This window comes from Glycine max, chromosome 7, assembly GCF_000004515.6.
Source record: "Glycine max cultivar Williams 82 chromosome 7, Glycine_max_v4.0, whole genome shotgun sequence".
In the NCBI taxonomy this organism is placed as follows: Eukaryota; Viridiplantae; Streptophyta; class Magnoliopsida; order Fabales; family Fabaceae; genus Glycine; species Glycine max.
In genome coordinates, this window is record NC_038243.2 from 2,621,100 (window position 1) to 2,643,996 (window position 22,897).

General features: G+C 32.0%; 2 protein-coding genes and 1 pseudogene across 3 annotated transcripts; 2 read left to right on the plus strand and 1 right to left on the minus strand.

Moving 5' to 3' along the window:
* The first annotated feature begins 1,274 nt into the window (after positions 1-1,274).
* On the plus strand, positions 1,275-8,562 carry LOC100783377 (pleiotropic drug resistance protein 1). 2 transcript variants are annotated; one of them, XM_003528317.4, is made up of 21 exons: positions 1,275-1,778; positions 2,123-2,243; positions 2,331-2,504; positions 2,598-2,757; positions 2,867-2,943; positions 3,044-3,097; positions 3,425-3,817; positions 3,900-4,181; positions 4,449-4,765; positions 4,866-5,026; positions 5,122-5,225; positions 5,313-5,469; positions 5,550-5,740; positions 5,846-6,178; positions 6,423-6,713; positions 6,786-6,869; positions 6,964-7,097; positions 7,226-7,453; positions 7,548-7,719; positions 7,809-8,063; positions 8,177-8,562. In XM_003528317.4, exons 1-21 carry the CDS (start codon positions 1,447-1,449, stop codon positions 8,435-8,437), a joined length of 4,281 nt encoding a protein of 1,426 aa, XP_003528365.1. In that variant the 5' UTR covers positions 1,275-1,446; the 3' UTR covers positions 8,438-8,562. The 2 variants fall into 2 exon arrangements, with proteins under 2 accessions (XP_003528365.1, XP_014633171.1); XM_014777685.2 differs by lacking the exons at positions 1,275-1,778; positions 2,123-2,243 and having other exon boundaries at positions 2,374-2,504; positions 2,605-2,757.
* On the minus strand, positions 12,802-14,343 carry LOC112997620 (probable 2-oxoglutarate-dependent dioxygenase AOP1-like; annotated as a pseudogene).
* LOC100784444 (probable 2-oxoglutarate-dependent dioxygenase AOP1) lies at positions 18,010-19,443 on the plus strand. Its single transcript, XM_003528318.5, has 3 exons — positions 18,010-18,458; positions 18,551-18,872; positions 19,083-19,443. Exons 1-3 carry the CDS (start codon positions 18,085-18,087, stop codon positions 19,329-19,331), a joined length of 945 nt encoding a protein of 314 aa, XP_003528366.1. The 5' UTR covers positions 18,010-18,084; the 3' UTR covers positions 19,332-19,443.
* Positions 19,444-22,897: the final 3,454 nt, after the last annotated feature.

Sequence of the window (22,897 nt, forward strand, 5' to 3'; positions counted from 1 at the left end):
AAGGACCGAGGGTTTTTATTTTGTATATTATTATTTGGGCTGTAATGAATTTGATTCAAGAAAGCTTAGGAATGGAAGTTTACTCGTAACAGAAAATTTGCATAACAAAAAGGTCAGAAATGGAAGTTCACTTCTAAAAATTATCATGGTTAACTTATCACTTAACAAACATTTTTCATACATACGGTCAAGTTACGGCCGAGTATTAAACCTTAACATGCTTAGAAAACGTAGTAGTAGTTATTTACGGTCAACTTGGACTTTATGAACATTTAAAAGAAATTAATTTGATAACCTATATTATCGAATCAATTATTTTTTAAATATTTACTTTCATATTAAAAATCAAATTAGAGCCATAATGACAATAATTTAATTTTTTATTTTTTCATAAAAATAACAAGTGACTCTTTAACTCATCATTTCTTAAATAAATTTAAAAAATTACAAATAAATCTTAAACTGTAGTTAATATTGTCTCTAATTATAGGATCATTTCAACTCATTCAAGTTCTTTAGGAAAAGTAATTAATTTAGCTAGTCATATTAAATCTATTAATTATTTGTACTACTATTTCAAAATTAACATTTTATTATTTCTGTATCCATTTAATTGTTTTTCAATAACCTTTGAATAAAGAATTAATAAGTAAGGATACCTAGGAAAAAAAATTAATGCATCTAAATTTTATAAAAAAGAAGAAACAACTATCCGAGAATGATCATATTATAATTAGGGACGGATGGAGTATACAATTTCAGATTAAACAAATTTTAGCAGCAATCTAGTTTTTAAGAAGCTTCAATTATCATAGTAATTGAAAAACAAAATGGGATAATTTGTCCGAAAACTATTATCTTAAATGAGATTAACATTTAATGAAGACTCAACTTTCAACCCTCAACAATATCTATTCATCCAATTTCCAAGTTTCATCGTCATAACTAAAATTCGGTAGCATGTTTGTTGTAGAACCGGCTCATTAAAACGTTGTAGAAGAAATACTTTCATTGTCAGTAACCAAAATAGCATGCATTAATGCAACGGCATGACTCGAGGGGCCTCTTATAGCATATCTATGCCTTCCACGTTGCCATGTTTATCAAACTACTTTTGACTTTCTTTAGTTACATGTGAGAACACAATAAGCAAAAAGAATTCAAAATTAAAAACAAAAATTGCTCATTAGATTCGAGTAAACAGTTATCAGTTCACGCCAGGTTGTGCATCAACCATCTAAGGTATATATAAAGACATGCTTTCCCCACCCCATTTTCATTGTTAAGAAAGTTGAATATACATCTGAAACTGAAAAAAGTAATGTTCTTTTTTCATCTACTTAAGTAGCACTTTCTCTTAGCTAAAAATATCAATGTTCTTTGATATTCGCCTCATCATAGATAGCAGTTTGCAAGTTGTAGTGTTTTAGACTTTTACTTGCTTAGATGGAGGGGAGTGATATATATAGAGCAAGGAATAGTTTACGTGCTAACAGTTCTACAGTTTGGAGAAACAGTATAATGGAGGCTTTTTCAAGGTCCTCGCGGCATGAAGAAGACAACGATGAAGAAGCTCTGAAATGGGCTGCACTTGAGAAACTCCCCACTTACAACCGTTTGAGGAAAGGGTTGTTGACCACTTCGCGTGGAGTCGCCAACGAGATTGATATAACTGAACTTGGATTTCAAGAAAGACAGAAACTGTTGGACAGGTTGATCAATGTTGCTGAAGAGGACAATGAGACGTTACTATTGAAGCTCAAGGAACGAATTGACAGGTAAGGAATAAGGATGCAATGCTCTTTCTTCTCTTTTTAGTTTTATTTATTAGAATTTTTAGTTCTGTTTGTGTAATATAATTATGGGCAAAACTTGTATGCACGTGGTTAAGTGTTTTGTGTGTTGTTTTCCAATTAGAATTGAAGTTTCACTTCAGTAGGTTTGTGTTAAAAATCAACATAGGTTATTATCGGAGTAAAACTCAAATTCTGATTGGAGAAACAACTAAATAATTGTATCTAAGTTTTCTCCTATTATTATTTATTATCCAGTAGTTAATAGTATCATACAGTAATAAGGTCTCCATCATGCTATTTCTTTTTTTCCTAATTTTCTTTTTCAGAGTTGGGATTGATATTCCAACAATTGAAGTTCGATATGAGCATTTAAATGTTGAGGCAGAGGCTTACGTGGGAAGCAGAGCTTTGCCAACCTTCCTGAACTTCGTTACTAATATGGTGGAGGTACATTTGACAGATTCTAGCTAAAAACTGTGTTTCATTGTTCTGGAGTAAGTCTCACTCACAATCTTTTTCTCTTTGCTCTTCTAGAGTTTCTTTACTTCTCTCCATATTCTCTCAGGCAAAAAGAAACATGTTACTATCCTTAGGGATGTTAGTGGAATCATCAAACCTCGCAGGATGGCACTACTTCTGGGTCCTCCAAGTTCAGGAAAGACCACACTCCTTTTGGCCCTTTCAGGAAAACTTGATCCAACTCTAAAGGTGAAAAGCGATTTCCTTTTTTTTTTTTTTCACTTGTCTTTTAGAAAGTGGTAGTTTTAGTTTAAATTAATTAAATGCCTTTGTGTCCTCAAGGTGTCAGGGAGAGTGAATTATAATGGGCATGAAATGAACGAGTTTGTTCCTCAGAGAACAGCTGCATACATTAGCCAGCATGATGTTCACATTGGAGAAATGACAGTGAGGGAAACCTTGGCATTCTCAGCAAGGTGCCAAGGGGTTGGAACACGTTATGGTTAGCCATTTTTTATTCTTTTATTTTGAATCAATGCCATGCCAATTTTCACCAGACCAATTTCTTCATATCTAATGTGGGGTACTGTTCATTATTTGTTATGATCCAGACTTGCTATCTGAGTTGGCTAGAAGAGAAAAAGAAGCAAAGATCAAGCCAGACCCGGATATTGATGTCTACATGAAGGTGAAAAAGAAGTTAAATTATCACATATTGCATTAATTTAAGCCAGTTCTATAACTAAGGAAATAATATCTCTACATCTGATTGGCTTGTGGTATACCAGGCAGCTGCAACAGGAGGCCAGGAGGCAAGTTTGGTAACAGATTATGTACTGAAGGTAACATTAAAATAAGGTTTTCTCATGCTTTAAAGATTAGAGTAAAATATGATTTTCAACCCTTAAAATATCTCAAAATTTGGTTTTAGTTTCAATAAAAATTTAATATATTTTTAGTCCTTACATTTAATAAAAGTGATGTGATTTTAGTATCTTATCAGGGACTAAAAACAAGTGTTGCTATTAAAATGTAGGAACTAAAATGGAATAATTTTTTGCATGAACTAAAACTGAATTTAGAGATATTCTGAGGCACTAGAAACATATTTTACTCTTAAAGATTATTATGAAATGAACCCACAAGGTATTTACTTTAATATTTTGCAGATTTTGGGGTTGGATATATGTGCTGATACAATGATGGGGGATGAAATGTTGCGCGGTATATCTGGAGGACAAAGGAAGCGGGTTACTACAGGGGAGATGTTGGTTGGACCAGCAAATGCTCTATTTATGGATGAAATATCAACTGGTTTAGACAGTTCCACAACTTTCCAAATTGTGAAGTCACTTAGGCAATATGTTCACATTCTTAATGGAACTGCAGTTATCTCTCTACTCCAGCCAGCACCGGAGACTTATGAACTTTTTGATGACATTGTTCTTATATCTGATGGTCAAATTGTCTACCAAGGACCCCGTGAGTATGTTCTTGAATTTTTTGAATATGTGGGTTTCCAATGTCCTGAGAGGAAAGGCGTAGCTGACTTTCTACAAGAAGTAAGTCAAAGTTTTTCTTTTGTATCCCTCGTTTGAAGTTTTTTGTTGAAAAATATGCACATAAATTTATCACTTCTCGCAGGTAACTTCAAGAAAGGATCAAGAGCAGTATTGGATTCACAGAGATGAATCATACAGGTTTGTAACTGTTACTGAATTTGCTGAGGCATTTCAGTCATTCCATGTTGGTAGGAGAATTGGAGAAGAGCTTGCAACTCCTTTTGACAAGTCCAAGAGCCACCCAGCAGCATTAACCACTAAAAAGTATGGTGTTAACAAGAAGGAATTGTTAAAGGCTAACTTCTCAAGAGAGTATTTGCTTATGAAAAGGAATTCATTTGTTTACATCTTCAAGCTGTTCCAAGTGAGTTCTAATTGCTTTATGCATAACAATATAAATGCAATAACCACTTTTAGTGTACACATTTTTTTTTTGTCTATTTAACCTTTTAACTACAACTGATGCATTGTAATTATTTATAAATTAATTACTCTCATTCACCTCTGTATTGTGTTTGTCCTACTACTAGTATGAATAAATGTTTTGATACTAATCTAATATAATTTGAAATTATAACTATCTTTTATAAATGGTTTCTATTTCTGATTTTTCTTTCTTTGCTTTTCATAGCTTACAATCCTGGCAATATTGACCATGACAATGTTTCTGCGAACTGAGATGCACCGTAATTCCTTGAATGATGGAGGTGTTTATACTGGTGCTCTATTTTTCGCAGTAGTAATTCTTATGTTTAATGGACTGGCTGAGATTTCAATGACCATTGTAAAGCTTCCCATTTTCTACAAGCAACGAGACCTTCTATTTTATCCTTCATGGGCATATGCCATTCCCTCATGGATCCTCAAGATTCCTATTACATTTATAGAGGCTGCTGTTTGGGTATTTCTCACCTACTATGTAATTGGATTTGATCCAAATGTTGGGAGGTAAACAAGTTTCCTTCATCTATTTGCAATGAGTGAGGACTAGTTCTGCTTGTTTTCTTGTAGTGTTTACTTTTGGTTTGAACTCTCATTCTTTATGCAGGTTGTTAAAGCAGTACCTTGTGCTACTATTGATAAACCAAATGTCTTCTGGATTGTTTCGAGCTATTGCAGCACTGGGTAGGAACATGATTGTAGCCAGCACATTTGGGTCCTTTGCACTTCTCGTTCTATTTGCATTAGGTGGCTTCGTTCTGTCAAGAAGTGAGTTCAGTTAACAAATGTAATAAAATTATTGCATTCATCACATAATGGAAGTTGATATTAATGCTTCTTTGTTTTCATTGGCAATGAAACAGATGATATCAAGAACTGGTGGATTTGGGGTTACTGGATTTCACCTTTAATGTATGGACAGAATGCAATAGTGGTGAATGAATTCCTTGGAGATAGTTGGAACCACGTAATTTCTTTAACTAGCAACTTTAGAGATAATTTACTTTATGTTAAAAAAACGTGCTGGCCTAATTTATTTGTTTTTCAATTACAGTTCACCCCAAATTCAAATAAGACGTTGGGAATTCAAATTTTGGAGTCCCGTGGGTTCTTCACACATGCATATTGGTATTGGATAGGAATTGGGGCGTTGATTGGATTTATGATCCTTTTCAACATTATATACACTTTGGCTCTCACTTACCTCAATCGTGAGTAATTTCACATTTGGTTATTCTAAATTGTTGCAGTGAAGACAGACTTCATTAATAAGTATACATTATTTTTGCAGCATATGATACGCCACAGACAACAATAACTGAAGAATCAGAAAGCGGTATGACTAATGGGATAGCAGAAAGTGCTGGAAGAGCTATTGCTGTTATGAGTTCTAGCCACAAAAAGAAAAGAGGAATGATTCTTCCTTTTGAACCATATTCTATCACATTTGATCAAATAGTTTACTCTGTTGATATGCCACTGGTAAGTCGCTTATAAATAACATTTGGGTTTTTAGTGGTGACTTTAGCTTAGTTTACCGATTGTCCAAAAAATACAAAATTAAAACGTAATTATTGGGATTGGCAGGAAATGAAGGATCAAGGTGTAAGGGAGGACAGGTTGGTGCTTTTGAAAGGTGTTAGTGGTGCATTTAGGCCTGGTGTTCTCACTGCCTTGATGGGTGTAAGTGGTGCTGGTAAAACTACATTGATGGATGTTTTAGCCGGAAGGAAAACTGGTGGGTATATTGAGGGAAACATAAAAGTTTCTGGCTACCCCAAAAGGCAAGAAACGTTTGCTCGTATTTCTGGTTATTGTGAGCAGAACGATATCCACTCTCCTCATGTTACTGTCTATGAGTCGTTGGTCTACTCTGCATGGCTTCGTTTACCTGCAGAAGTTGAAGCCTACACTAGAAAGGTTGGCATCTACAGTTTAAGAGTCAACACACAACACAACAGCACCCTTTTGTTATTTTTCTTTTTACTTAAATTAACACGGTCCAAAGCAATTTACAAATTTAATGTTTTTGTACATTAATCCAGAGAATTGACTTTCTGAACTTAGAACTGACCACATGCTTGTTTCCTGTTGCATTGCCAATGTAAGTAACTAACGTGTAACCAAACACATTGTCACTTTTGGATCTGAAATATGGTTGTAGATGTTCATTGAGGAAGTCATGGAACTCGTGGAGTTGAACCCATTGAGGAACTCACTGGTTGGCTTGCCTGGTGTGAATGGTCTCTCAACAGAACAACGCAAGAGGCTAACAATAGCAGTTGAATTAGTGGCTAATCCGTCCATAATTTTCATGGATGAGCCTACTTCAGGGTTAGATGCTAGGGCCGCTGCAATTGTTATGAGAACTGTTAGGAACACAGTTGACACAGGAAGAACAGTTGTTTGCACCATCCATCAGCCAAGCATTGACATATTTGAAGCTTTTGATGAGGTATTAGAAGATGTGTTTTATAGTTCTTCGTCCATTAGTCTCGAGTCTGATATGTGCTACATGTGATTCTAGTTATTCCTAATGAAGCGGGGAGGGCAAGAAATATACGTTGGGCCATTGGGACGTCATTCTAGTCAAATGATCAAGTATTTTGAGGTTAGGTGCAACTTGAATTCAATATTATTTAAAGTAGATAGCTATAATTTTTTTTCTAATATTTACTTCTTTTTCATTCTTTTATATTGGTCAGAGCATTGAAGGGGTTGGTAAAATCAAAGATGGCTACAACCCGGCAACTTGGATGTTGGAAGTCACAACTCCAGCACAAGAACTTAATTTAGGTGTTGATTTTCATGAAATATACAGAAATTCTGGGCTGTGCAGGTAAGATAATATGTATGGGTATGGAATTATATTAACTATAGTAACACATATACATATGTGTCATGTATGTGTGAGGATTTATTTAGAACAAAGGCTTAAGCTTTTATACACTATTGACTATTCTTCAGGAGAAACAAGCGACTTATATCTGAACTAGGGAACCCCGCTCCTGGTTCAAAAGATCTTCATTTTCCTACTCAATATCCTCAGTCACTTTTGGTTCAATGCCTAGCTTGCTTATGGAAACAACATTGGTCATATTGGCGCAATCCGCCATACACTGCTGTGAGATTTCTATCAACTACTGTCACAGCCGTGTTGTTTGGAACAATGTTCTGGGACCTTGGAGGCAAATAGTAAGTCAAATTTCAGAAAATTAGAAATAATAGATTAAATTGAGCCAAATTTTGTTTTTCTATTTGAATTTTGATTCCTTTTAATGGCTTCCAGCTCTAGCAGACAGGACCTATTTAATGCCATGGGTTCTATGTATAATGCTGTTCTCTTTGTTGGGGTCCAAAATTCTGCCTCTGTACAACCAGTGGTAGCCATTGAAAGAACTGTCTTTTATAGAGAAAGAGCTGCCGGAATGTATTCTGCCTTGCCTTATGCACTTGCACAAGTAATAAGATCTCTTTTATATAAAAGAAATATAATTGCGATGTAACTTACATACCAATTTTAACACAACTCACTCCTTGATGTTCATAGGTTATAATAGAGCTACCTTATGTTTTTGTGCAAGCTACATCATATTCTGTCATAGTTTATGCTATGATGGGATTTGAATGGACATTACAGAAGTTCTTTTGGTACGTGTTTTTCATGTACTTCACATTGTGCTACTTCACCTTCTATGGCATGATGACTGTGGCAGTTACACCAAATCACCATGTCGCTTCAGTTGTGGCTTCTGCATTTTATGGAATTTGGAACCTCTTTTCAGGGTTTGTCATTGCACGACCAGTAAGTATTTCCAACCTTTGAATGCGTTGTATCTAAGAATGGATTCAATTCAATGGATGTCTTTATGATGATCCTCACTATTATATTTTCGATTTTGTTACCTTTTTAAACAGAGCATTCCTGTGTGGTGGAGGTGGTACTATTGGGCATGTCCAGTGGCCTGGACCATATACGGGTTGGTTGCCTCGCAGTTTGGGGATATAACCAATGTGATGAAATCAGAAAATATGTCAGTGCAAGAGTTCATAAGAAGTCATTTGGGTATCAAACATGATTTCGTAGGAGTTTCAGCAATTATGGTTTCTGGGTTTGCAGTGCTATTTGTTATTATTTTTGCTGTCTCAATCAAGGCCTTCAACTTCCAAAGGCGATAGATTAGGCTCCTTTTGCCAACACGAGTGATCCTTCATGTTTTTCTAAGATTTTTTTTTCCCACATTATTGTATCCTATTTGTCATATTCATGCACCACTTGTCGATAATATGTCACTTTTGTATCATCAGACTTAGTTATGCATTAACATTTTTCTTAAAAATCTTCTCAGTTTAACTTGTTAAAATGCCTGTTAATGTAAACCAAATTCTTTAACCAGATAACTGCAAAAGCCCATGGACGAATGCATTATCGTGGAATCCAGTAGTCCAACCAATGAACAAAATACACTGGATGCAAACTATATAAAAAGAGACTCGTTTAATTTAGCAAATAAGTATAGTCCAATGCGGGACCATACGTATATATATACCCTCTTACATTTGTAAGAGCTTTTCTGCTCATTTGCTTGAATAATTCATTCATCATCCTCTCATTATATACTAACGCTCAGCGTCTTCTCTATGCTGATGGCTACCCAATCTGAGTCTCTCCCCAAGAAATCAAATCAATGTAGTTCTACGTGTTTCTTCCAATGCAGAGGCCACCATCGCCAGGCTTTTGTGCCTTGTGGAGTGGTTGAATTGCCCTCTTGACGGTGTAGAGTGGTTGTATAGCCAGATTGAAAGTCTAGAGGGAGTGCTTGAGAAGAAGAACCGTCTTTTAGAGGCCACAGCCGTATTAAAAGTTGCTCACACTTTTTATTATGATCTTGGGTTGGGGTGGTGGGGGACCTTTGTTCTCGTTGCAAGAATTTAGCAGAATAGTTACTTGTTGAGTTGTACCATATGATTTTAATATGTTCTTTGCTTTTCTGTTCAAATCAAAATAATACTGTTTCACCAATTCTTAGTCTAGTTTGGAGGATTAATTTCAGCTTATGATTAAAGAAATAAAAAAGAATGATCAAGTAGGTGGTTGATATTGATATCTATCAAATTAATCCCAGAGTTGAAGTTGGTTTGATAATTTATTGAATCAGTAATAAAAATATTGATTTCTTTTATGACTGTCAATTTCTTATCTAAATATTCTGAAATCAAGGGAATCAGCTCTAATCATATGTTGTCAAATTGATTAACAGGCTGCAATTGAATTAGGATGCTTGGGGTTTGAGTGAATAAGGTTTGGTTTATTTTCTGATACCTTATTCAAATAACTTGTGCACTACAAATACCATTTTATTGTTCTGACTTATTATTTTTTCTCTTCGATCTGATACGAAAATGGCTTCTCGTACGTGATTGACCAAAAAAAGGTATTTTTTTCATACAATATTTTTAAAAAAATCTTTGTTATAGAGCATTCCTATAAATGAATCGTGACATTTCTTCTTCTCATCTTTTTTTTTTTTATTGATTTCTTTTATTGTATTTTTATAGTAATCTGGAATAAATTAATTCCTCTCTAAAATGTGCATATGTGTGTTTTTGTTTGTTGTATATATGTGCTTAAATATTTTGGTATATGTTACTTGAAAATATTTAAATATTGTTCTTTAATTTAATTATTCTCAATCACAAATTCCTATCCCATTAAAACTATATTTTCTCATGAGTCATGATATATAAATACTCAGATTTTTTATACACCAAACAAACATCTTTAATTTGTCCCTATCTCTCTCTATATGTCAAATTATATTACTTATAAAATCTATATTTTTTTCATTTTTATCTCTTACTCGTGTTCACCAACATATTGTTACATAATTATTCTTTTCCGGTATAACAGTAAACCAATCTTCAAATACGTATGTGTTTTTGGATATGTTAAATTTACCTATCAACAATAAACCAATAAAACCATTTTTTTAAAGTGATAAAACTATGCTTAAAGCCCAACTTAATCGCCTTATTTTTCACAAAACCCATTGCCAAGTAACAGTCTTAATAATAGTCATAATAACTCCGGAGAATTCTACTATATCCCATCCCGATGTTGAAAATCCAATTGATCTGCAGATTAAGTGAGTAAGGACTATGTTAATCTATTTAAACACAAACTTATTTAATGATCCATTTAACCTGTGGGTTAAAACTAGCTCTCACAGACTATTTTTGTTTTTAATACTATCAATTATTGTTTAATGTTTTTATTAGAATTAGGAAAAAAAAATGAAGACTTAGGAATTTTCTATTTGAATATTAATCCATGCAAAAAGAGGGTCGTTACTCGTTAGTCTGATCCATTATCCATGGTTTGGATATAATAGGTGAACCGTATGCATAATTCATACACCATGCATCCTCAGTATCATAACCAGAGGCGTTCACTCTTGTTCGTCTTTCTTGCGCAACCTTGGCCACCTTCTGAAGGTTGTGAAGCGTTGCAGTGTTTTGGAAATTATAGAGTCTTGGAGCTTCAAGATGCAGAAGAAAGATCTCTTAGTGGGGAGAGCCGCATTAGCACACACTAATAACTCACCATTCACCAACCCAAACATTGTTAAATTATCTATCTATCTATATATATTCCTTACAATATAAAATAACATACCAAATAAATAACATATTTTCTTTCATTTATTCTCAAATATAAGAAAAAAAATATTGTATATTAGTCTCTCAAATATAAATGATTTTTCAAGAGAAAAGGTGTTCAAAAACCATAACAATAAAATATTAGGTTAGCACTACTTCTCTTAAAACATAACAAAAATTTAACTATTTTATCTTATTTAATAATAATATTCTTAAAATGACAATTGTAATGATTTAACGAGACTGAGCAAGTATAATAGTTATTTATTAATTATTTATTTACATCAACAATTTTTATTTATTTCATATTAACTATTAAATTAAGAATATTTCTCACGTGCCATAAGCCCTAACAGTAACATTTTCCTTCTATCCTTTCACTCATGGCATCGCAATCTGAGCTCCTCGCAATTGACGATGAGCAGAACAAGGAGAACCCCCACCATTGCTCCTCGCTTGCTGTATCAGGACGTACATTCCATGGTTCTTATTTCTCTTGATGCTTGCAGCTTGTACAAAAAAACTTGATTTTTCTCCAACTTCATGTATATTTCTAGTTTCTATATCAGATTCTGTGTGTTTTTATTCCTTTTTCGTGCCAGTAAAAAAAAATGATCTTTTGCCTAGTTTGAAGTTTATGGGACAAGTTTAATTTGTTTTAAACAGGAATGATGACACAAAAACTGGGTTCGAAATCAATCGGGGTTAAGGAAACTAATTCTCTCCAGTAACTCAATTTTTTTGTGCAACGTTATGATGGTTGTGAGTTGTGACAATTTAAGATTTTTAATTAAACTCCCAAATCAATTTCGGAAAACATACATATATAAAATAAAATATGAGGACTTAAAACAAAGGGTTTGAATTTCATCCTTTCATAGAACAAATTCAAAATTTGAGATGCCTTAGATATTTTATTCAAGGTACGTACAAATATACGAACATCTTATGAATCAAAACGTTAAATTATGGATAAGGTTTAAGAGGATCTTTATTATTAATTACTAGTCGAAAGAGACACTCTATGCCTCTATCTTTATTTTTAAGAAAAAGAAGGAAAAAAGTAGTGAAATAAAATAGTGATAATAGTTTTTTTTTATGAGAAGTAGTAGTAGATACATTTTGAACGTTTATGAAAAAAAATAAAAAATATTTACACTTAGATAATTATTTTTATTAATAGTTATATTATAAATAACACAAAACAGACAAACAGCCCTATAAAGGCATCAATTCAAACACTAATACCAACTGACTGGAAATACATAACAAATAATGTACAATTATATCATGTTGATAACATATACTCTTTGTTACTTTTTAATTATAGGATTTTTTAAAAAAATATATTTATTTTTTATTTTCAAAATTTAAGATATTATTAATTATTCTTTTTTCAATTATATTCTTATTTTTTATCCAATTTTTAATTAATTTAGACATGTGTATTTACTGTGAAGTAGAAATAAAAAAGAATAAATTAAAAGAAAACCTCGTGACAACTAATATTCATCAATATTAAAAATTATCATAAATCTTACTTGCATAATTGATATTAATAATCTAAAATTAATCCAATAATTAAACATTACTGATCTACAAAATTTCAACGATTAAAAGATTAAAAGGAAAAAATGCTTAGATGCTATGCTCATGCCTTTACTAATGTTCATTGAGAATAACCAACATTCTAGATTCTTGACGTGCCATGACAAAGAAAATAGGTGCACCTTTGTATTCAGCAGGAATGGTTAAGAATTAGGTCAATGAACTCAAAATAAATAAAAGCGCCATACAGTACGAGGAACCACTTGACAAATTATACCCAACTTTGAGATGCATGTAGATACAGGAACTCATCAACACAAGTCTCATTTAATTTTTCACTTTTCATCAGCATAGTCTATGCCGCAGAATGCTTTGATTCGACACTCGGATTCTAAGGCCTTTTTTGTTGCATAGAAACGTAGGTATTCTTAATGATCAAATGGCCTATAACGTCTTGGATGAACTTCATCAACTAGCTCTTCTGGTGTTTGAACCATCTTGCCGCCAAGTGAAAATAGTCCCATGGAGTACCTTTCCTTCTTTGCATTTATAATCATCACTCGGTGCTCACAACAGTGTATCCTATCGTTACTCCAAACCTAAGAAATGAAAAACTAGAGCACAATTCTGTAAATTTATTTGAAAATTTCTCTTGCTGTCAATTTAATGAACTCCTGTCACTTTTATGAAGGTTGGTTTTAATAAACGTACAATGAAAGTCTAGTACAATAAATATTTATTATGTACACACTTATATAGAAAACAACTTATAGACACATTTTAAACTATTTTTATAAATTTTCTCAAATACTTATACAGGTGGTTATAACATAAGTCTAAATAAATATATATATATATATATATATATATATATATATATATATATATATATATATATATATATATATATATATATATATATATATATATATATATATAGATAGATAGATAATTCAAAAACATTTTCATTCAGGAACCGTTTTGTACTCTGGTCACATGCACATGTGAAAAATGACCCACCTTAAATGCATCGCTTGCCAGGATCAGAAACATGAAGACCAATATCAATCCACTCTCCATTTTTCAATTTTACTTGCAAACCATTTACATTATTCTGATGCAAAATGGTAAAGAAGGGGAGGTGTCCGTGTGAGCATGCAATCCCAAATTTTTTTCATCTTTCTGCGGCACTCTATATTTGAAGCTCCGGAGCATGTAATTGGTTGATTCGAGAAGGGAATCACAGTGCCTTTTGTCCAAACCATAGCCATCAAACACCATTCTTTTAGTCATATGGTCCAATTCTACCAGCAGCTTTGCATAAAAACTAAGAGTCTCACTACGATCACAACATGAAAAGTTTAAAACAATAGTCAATAACAGCAACATTAGTTTGGACACACGATCATACCATTCGACTCAGTTAAAGAAATATATATGACTAGGAAATAGGAATGTAGATGAAAAATCAAACAACACAACAAAATTAATTTTAGGAAGTACTAGAAATAATCATATCCTGCTGGCCACATTAGTTTGGCGAAGTTTTGAACTCCTTCCATGGTCAATGGACCATTGATCCCTAGGGATTCATATAGAGGGAGATGAGCAAATTGTCCATAATAGCCATGGTAGGGCTTATCACTTATCTTTTGCATTTTTGTTTCCAATGGAAGATCAAATAGTTCTTCCATTAGAGTAAAAACTGAGTTGTAAAGTTTCATAGGAACTTTATCACATAGGGCATAAAAACAACCATGATCCTCTAGGGCATTCCGAATCACTTGGCATGCTGAACCCCACTTTGCTGTACCAGGTTTCAACTCCTCATCAGTGAAGTCCACAACAGGAAACTTGCAAGCTGTTTGGGAACCCATATCATCCTAATAATATTAATTTCCAATCTTTCCACGAGCAACTGCAAACACTATATTTGCACTGTTAATCAGATTTATAGAAGTGCCTCTATGCAGTGGAGTTCATTCTCGAGGCTTAGGTCTTTGCTCTTCTGATTACTTTATAAATCCATCTTAATTTTTATGAAGAAAAGGGTATAGCAGTACTACGTTAAAGTTTTTTATATCCATACACAAGTTATAAGGTGAAAAATTATTTTTGATTAAATAATAACACTAAAGTCACTTTTGATACTACACTCTTATGCTTTGTTTGGACTATAAGTAAAATAAAGAGTGAAAAAAAAAAGTGATAAAATTTAAAGAGAAATAGAGCATAAGAATAAGCTAGAGACGTATTGTTTGAATAAAGAAAAAGAAAAAGAAAAAAAGTGAAAATAATTCTCTACTTATTTAAATAAGTGAAAGTGAGTCAAAATAAAAAAATTGTATAAAAAGTACTTTACTCGTATTAAAAACCTAAATTTAACTTCAAAAAATTTAACATTTTACATATTATTTTTTCTAACATTAAATTATTATATGATTTAATTAATTTTTATTTACCAAAACAATTATTTAATTTTTAAGAAAACTAAAAAAAAATACTCTTTCTTCTATTATGGTGGGGAAGGTTTTTTATATAATCCTAAAAGTAATTTTTTATCCTCGTCTCTTCTTTTTAATAAATAATAAAGAATTAAAATGGTTTTTTTCTATTTTTCCTTTTTTCCATTAAACTAAATAAAGGGTTAACGTTTGTCCATTTACATGTCTCCCTGGCTCTCCCCTCCCCCCCATCTCTCTCTTCAAGCAATAATTCACGTAATTATAAACTTTAATTGAAAATCTCACGTTTAAGTAAGAATTATAGCCTTTTCAATCCAATTAGATAGCATTTAAAATTATAGATATGGAAATCAAAATTATTTATAGACCAAATAAAGGGATTGGAATATTAGTGATGAAAGCAATAATAGGTTAAAGAAGCATAGCATTATTCATTTACTTAAGCTTTGCAACATGTAACATGAACAAAACTCGAAAATTTTATATTGGAGCCAGAAGTTGATAGAAGAGGAATAATATTATATTCCCGAGGTACAAAACAATATACATAAATTAAAACAAACCAGAAAAGGATGTGAAATATGAAATATTATCATGCTCTTGTTGGAAAACAAGCATTTTTCGGAGCATATAGAATTTTTTATGATACCATTCAATCAATCACAAGGGACAAATTAAATAAATACAGACGTAACAAAATATTTCATTTAATTTGTATTTTTGTATAGCTGATAGGGTTACCATGTTATGTGAGCACTTTGTGGGTCTGTGAATGGCTCAAGGACTATAACGGGTTCGCAAGAACAATAAAGAAAAGCCTATGGATAATAATAGTAGCGCTTCTTACGCATATTCGTGTGCATTTACTTAATTAATACTAGTATCGTGTTACACGGCAAAGATTTTCTAGGACATTGTTTACCTATATATTTCCGAAACTTGTTTCCTTCATTCCAACTTGAAGAGATAATCAGGTACAGAAAAGTCTGCATGATTAAATATTATAATAAGGTTAGCTAGGTCTTAAATATAACAAATGAGAAACACTAACAAAATTCATTTTAAAATGCATGTGATGGTAAAAAAATAGTTTCTTTTTTTTATACATCAGAAAAAAAAAAATCCTACTTTTAATGGCAGAGACATTTTCCTAGATTAACTCTTGTGATTTTTTCTCTTTTACATTGAGAGAGTTTTTCTCATTAAAAGTACTTGACGTCATTCTTTTACTCTTGTTCTTTTTGTGATTCTCATTGTCCATTTTAATTAATTACACGGAGAAAAAATTATACTGATATTTTCTATCATCGTGCATATTAATTTGTTTAAGCTCTCCTGTTCTTGATTCCATGCAGTAGACACTTACAGCTAGCAGCTAATTCTTGGAACCGTAGAAAAAGCTAGTAAAACACATGAAGAGAAACATCAAACTTTGTTCAGAAAGATACGAGACAGGACTATGACACATGGTGGTACCACAATTAATCTCTGCGTAATTGTTATAAAAATTAAAATTGTGCTGTCTAATACCATTATCTACTGAAAATAATTGTACGGAAGTTGATTAATTTCTAGGGTGGTCCAGACACAACTTGTACATATGATACCAATATCATGATATGTCAAAGATCCGACAAGAGCATGATTCCCTTTTTCTAAGTTCATTTAATATATTTTACTAAATGGTCCTCCACCAATCAATATTCTTTGATTGTCATGATCTAACCTTTCAATGATTACATACATAATTTAAATATTCAATAACATCAAAGTGTTGCCTTAAGTTTAAATTCATTCATCTAATCGAATATTCCATACATTATAATATAATAATTCAATATAATAGGAACACTATTCATTAGACAATTTTTATTTGTCTAATCGCAGTGTCGTGATTATACTTACTTTTAAGTTCTTACGTTGGGTTGGAAGTTGGAACTCAGAATCATTGGCCTCCAATTAATAATCTTGTTTGGTCAGAACTATGGTTGATGACTTGGTGGAGGTCCAGACTCCAGTAGCTTAGAAGTCTAAATTGGTGGATGTTTTTGAGGTGTGAAAGTTAGTAGTAAATTTCTCACTAAAGATGTCTTTAAAAAAAATTAGAAAAAAAAAAAGACCTAGACTAAAGTCAGTGTCACATGGCCAAAGTTTTAGTATTGATTGTTGTCTTCAATTCACTTGATACAAATTTGGGCTTACTGATGATGCAAGGTGGCTTGGGCTTAGGCCCAATCCTTAACAGATCTTATTTTATCTTTATACAAACAATTTTTATTCTTTTCTAATATAAAAAGTACTTTATTTTCCTATACTATTATTTTAGTTGTACTTTCTTCTGTTTTATAAACTAGTAAAATTTCCGTGCAATTGCATGAGTCACCTTAGGTTTTACAAGTGTTTTAAAACTCGTTGCATGTATAATTAAAACTGGTATTATACGAAACTATTATACATAGAACATTTTTTTTTGTACTTGGCAATGCCATAATTCTTTTTCAAATAAACAAAAACTACAAAAATTGTATTTAATGTTAACATCATCAGATAAAATTATTTTTTGTTGACTTAAAAAATGAAAGGTAAAAATAAATCAGTTTGAACTTGCTCTCTATTGGTTCTTCCTGATTCTTTGATAATCAAATTCTTTAGTTAATAGACTGAATAATTAAGATTTACTAATTTATATCGAATTTCACATGAATTAACTAAAGGCTTTAGACTTTAGTCACAAGCTGTGAGTCTTTTTCAGTTGTTGATTACAGTACAGTTACTCTTGTTATTATTTTTTTATGCCTCAAACATCAAATTATAGGAAATATAAAATAAGCCCAAAAGAGAGCCTGAAGCCGAAGCCGAACTAATTTTATTTGTTGTGCCAACTGATCTGCTTGGTTCAAGTGAAGTGAAGTCGGAAGAATCTTTTTTCTACGTGACTATGCATTCTCAATCGTACCATAGAACCAAAAAAAATGTTTTAATATTATAAATGTCACCTCAATTATATAAAATGTTGCCTCAATTTATTAAAACGTTTCATAGTATCATTACAGTATAGAGCATACCTATTATATATAATGGCTTCAAACCCAGCTTAAATTAAGCATTATCCTCCAACCTTGTAATCAAATTAGAGAAGAAAAAAATTAAGATATGGGTTCAGAAGCCACTCTAAAGCTTCCGGTCATCGACTTCACTAACCTCAAATTGGAAGCCAACAATCCTAATTGGGAGGCAATAAAATCCCAAGTCCACAAGGCACTAGTAGATTATGGTTGCTTTGAAGCAATTTTTGAAAAAGTTCCTTTAGAACTTCGCAAAGCCATATTTGCTGCACTACAAGAGCTCTTTGATCTCCCTCTACAAACAAAGATACTCAATGTGTCTAAGAAGCCTTATCATGGTTATGTTGGGCAATATCCTATGGTCCCACTTTTTGAAAGTATGGGCATTGATGATGCAAATGTCTATGAAAATGTAGAAAGCATGACAAACATCATGTGGCCTCATGGAAACCCAAGTTTTAGGCATGTACCTATTAAAATTTAAAACACAGTTTTTGTAAACTATTCCATTTTTTCTTTTACCTCTTTCTTAACTTGTCTTTTAAATTTTGCAGCAAAACTATACAATCCTTCTCTGAGCAGCTATCAGAGTTGGATCAGATTATCAGGAAGATGATTTTGGAGAGTTTGGGTGTTGAAAAGTACTTGGAGGAGCACATGAACTCAACCAATTATCTTCTCCGGGTTATGAAATACAAAGGCCCTCAAACCAGTGACACAAAGGTTGGCCTCACAACACACTCAGACAAGAACATAGTGACCATATTGTACCAAAATGAAGTGGAGGGTTTAGAGGTGATGACCAAAGATGGAAAATGGATTAGCTACAGGCCTTCCCCTGACAGTTTCGTTGTCATGATTGGTGACTCTCTCCATGTAAATTCTATTCATCACTTGCATTTGAAATCCAATCAGAAATTACAGTTAGCATCACTTTTAAGATAATTCTTGCAAGAGTGAATAAACTTATACTATATAATAATTTATTGTTAGATGATAGTGTAAACTTAGTGCATAGATCATTTGCTGTAAAAATGATTATTATTGAATCATAGTGAAAATTTATTATTGACATGAATTTTGCAGGCATGGTCAAACGGAAGGCTGCATTCACCCTTTCACCGAGTGATGATGAGTGGGAATGAGGCAAGATACTCTGCAGGGCTGTTCTCTATCCCCAAAGGAGGGAACATTATAAAAGCCCCAGAGGAGCTTGTGGATGAGGAACACCCTCTGCTCTTTAAGCCTTTTGATCATGTTGAGTTTCTCAAGTATTATTACACTGAAAAAGGCCAGAGAGATCAATTTGCACTGCGCACTTATTGTGGTGTTTGAGAAGCCATTGTTTGTGATGTACCATAACAATAACAGTGTGGTGTGTTCAAATGTTCCCTAGACAATTTACCTTGGACTTTAATAATATCTCGCTATATGTGTTTGCTGTGAATTTCTCCAATTGAAACTTGAAAGGCAAAGCGTTACATTACATGATTTGGTGATTTTAATCAACCTTTCGAAGTTCTTATTTTGACACAAAATTAAAACTTATTGGGAGCAGTGGTTATTAGATTGGTATCAGAGTATCAGAAAGATGATTTTGGTGCGTACGTAGGGAACAATAATGACTTCTACAATGGTTTCAAAATTTAAGGACCAACCATTCATTTTAGATTTAATTTAGTGATGGCGTGAAGCTTCTTGTACTAAGAAATGATGAGGCGTCATTATTAGCATGTCACCCGAGAACTAGTCTTTTCCTAACCTACTGTAGTATATTGACATAACCCCAATTTCCTTGGCCGGGTTTATTTTCTTACAATTTAATTTAACATAATGATAAAAACGATGGTGATCAACCAACAGTACACTCATGTCATATATATAATGGCAAAAAACACTGTGGTGGTATTTAAAGAGGAGATTTTCAAGCACAACAGTTGGATCAATAACGAAATTAAAGCACATAACACAATATATTTTGTTTCTGTACAATAACACTTTTTATTTTTGTTATTTCAATTAATTTGTTTTTAATTATTTGGTCACACAAGTTTCTCGATTTGCATCAATTTATATCTTAAAATATTAACAATTAATTAATAACAATTTTATATTTAAAATTTGACATTAATTAATTATTAAATAATGATTTATTTTAATTAATAGTCACATGATCATTTTAAAAAGTCATATATTTTTTTCTTTTAATCTTTGACTATTCAAATATGATCTAATAGTTTATATTTATAGTTCTTATGTTTTAATATTCTCTCATATAAAGGACATATCAAATTCTAATTAAAAAAATTAGAACTTAGTCCTTCGATCAAAATTAAAAATAGCAGATTAAGTTATTTGCCATAAGTAATTAATATGTTAAATTTAAAATTAAATCATTCAAATAGTATTCAAATTTAATCTTTAATCTCATAAAAAGTGTTTATAAATAATTAAATCTTTGACCTCGGTTATCTATTATTTTTTAATTTTCATCCAAAGGTTATCATTAAAAATTGGCATTTTCTCATTATAACAAGTTTCTCATTTAGAATTTATAAGGCCATATAAATTATAATATATATCCTCTCAAAAAGAAAAATTAGGGGAACTCCGACAGGAAAGATAAGGGTATAATTATTCAATTAAATAACGTGAAAGTGTAACATGTTACTAACGTCAAGGAGGTAAGTGCAGGTATCTCTTAAAAAGATCCTATGATGGTATAACGTCAAGGAGGTTATATAGTGACGTTGTCTCTTAAAAAGATTCCATGAAACTTTTGCTTAACTAGGAGCCAATCCGTCTGGTAGGTATAATGTATCAGGGAATATTAACAAACCAATATGATTTCGGTATTTGGAGTTATTCTAAATGTAATTAAATAATAGACCTACAATCAAGTGATTAGACACAATTCCATAATGTTAAAGTTTTAGGTCAAATCATTAAGATAATATTAACGTTTGATGTTTAATGAAAATAATTTTTGTTAAATTTTACTTCTCAGTCAATTTTTAAATTAATTAAATCTATTTTTTCTTATAAACTAAAGAGTTAAAAATAATAATAGAAATAATAGACCCACGGAGGTTGAGCCGTCTTCATACCGAAAGATTCGTCTCGATCATATTGATAAGGTTAAGGATAACAATGTAGGGCTAACATACGAAGGATAAAGCAGTCATTTACATATGATTTGAAAAGGATTTTATAGCTCTTATGGCACCGAATAATACTTGTAATCGGTCATAGATTTTCTACTTGTATGGTGGGATCAGAAGAGAGAAAGGATATACAAAAGATAATATATATAGATCTTTCTCATCCTTACATTGTGTTAGGATATTCTTGGTTCCTAACAATGTCACTTTGTACTTAAAAAAAAAAAAAACAATGTCACTTTGGACTTCATATGATTGGGAAATTTGAATGTTAAGTCTGTGTTGAAAAGTTTGATGAAACATCATAATACGAAACTAGCTCATACAATCTGAAGTTGATGTGATTGCGATTGATTTTGATATATTGCCCAACAAACAAGCCTAACGTGGCATTTGACAAAATTTATTTATCGAAGTCCTAATTTGGGTTCATTAGAAAAGAGAAAAATAGTCTTATGTTATAGTTAGTATATCGCATAATGTAACTCAAAATAATTACAAAACATGTCAGTTCAAGTATAGTTCTGAGCTCTTAAAGCATTTTGCCCGTGCTTGAAACACAACACCGCCACAAAAAGAAGGTTGGATTTGGCCCAGGGGAGTCACCAATTATTTGTTTCAAGTTTTAGCTGTCCTTTGCTTTTTGGCACTTCAGTCATTTTCATGATGGAGTCCTTTAAACTACCTTAGCATCAAGTATAAACTAAATCAAGCATCTTGTCTCGTAGGTTCATAATCCTAGCACACCACAAAACTCTTTTTTTCTCAAAAAATTGAAGCAAAAATTTCATTCCAATGCTTTATGCATACAATACATTATACACATTTAAACTTTGAAGAGTGCGTGCTTTAATTTGGTGCTATAGACTCTCATTATTTTGGAGTCTAAAGTGAGTGAAATGTGTCAAGGATACACAAGGATAATAATTCAACATACATCTCTTTACGGTACTCTTCATAGGATATATCATACCTATAATATCATACCAAATTTGTGTGTTTAGCATTTTGTTGTATTAGCATTTAGTTTTGTAATGTGTATGTGTGTATAACTAACACATACTAAAGCAAGGTATTAATGCAAATATGTTCAGACACTCGCTCGAGAAATTCAAACATAGCTTAGGAGTACCGTACCGTTATATATCCTCCTATAGTCAATTAATTGTGGAGCATTTCTTTTTTATCAAGTAACTAGTAGTGGCAATCTAGTTTGTTGAGCTTTTTTATCCCTTTTGTCACTATCAGATGGAATGATTCATTGATCATTTTGACGAAACAATGCACATCACTGTTCCAATAAGTAATTTAGCTTTTATTATCAATAAAATGATATAAATAAAATATGATCAAATATTGTATTTTGTGATAAGAAAAAACAATAAAATATTACATGTTTAGAACTCATTAGTTTTATAACGAACATTTATCCTATATACTCCAGCAAGATCTTCCTTATAACTATACATCAAGAAATAAAAAATTAATTTTACAACATTTTCTTCAAGATTATTAGCTATAATTCCTTTAATCCGAAATTGATCAATAAGAGAAAGAAAACAATGATATATGTGATATATATAGTAAATAAATTTGTCTGCCTTAATTAGCTTCTTCAGAAATCCTATAATAAGTGAGAAAAATAAAAAAAAATAGAAATTTATTAATGTTTTTCATTTTTAGAGGAACTAAAAACATATTTAACCCTTTATTTTTATAAAATTAGAATCAATATACTTA

What these genes read in the sequence shown, in the direction of transcription:
- LOC100783377 (XM_003528317.4), top strand. Translation starts at nt 1,447, where the DNA reads ATGGAGGGGAGTGATATATATAGAGCAAGGAATAGTTTACGTGCTAAC. An exon ending in ACTCTGTTGATATGCCACTG is followed by an intron (nt 5,741 to 5,845) that starts GTAAGTCGCTTA and finishes TGGGATTGGCAG; the next exon opens with GAAATGAAGGATCAAGGTGT. An exon ending in GGTTTGTCATTGCACGACCA is followed by an intron (nt 8,064 to 8,176) that starts GTAAGTATTTCC and finishes CTTTTTAAACAG; the next exon opens with AGCATTCCTGTGTGGTGGAG.
- LOC100784444 (XM_003528318.5), top strand. Translation starts at nt 18,085, where the DNA reads ATGGGTTCAGAAGCCACTCTAAAGCTTCCGGTCATCGACTTCACTAAC. An exon ending in CATGGAAACCCAAGTTTTAG is followed by an intron (nt 18,459 to 18,550) that starts GCATGTACCTAT and finishes TAAATTTTGCAG; the next exon opens with CAAAACTATACAATCCTTCT. An exon ending in TGATTGGTGACTCTCTCCAT is followed by an intron (nt 18,873 to 19,082) that starts GTAAATTCTATT and finishes TGAATTTTGCAG; the next exon opens with GCATGGTCAAACGGAAGGCT.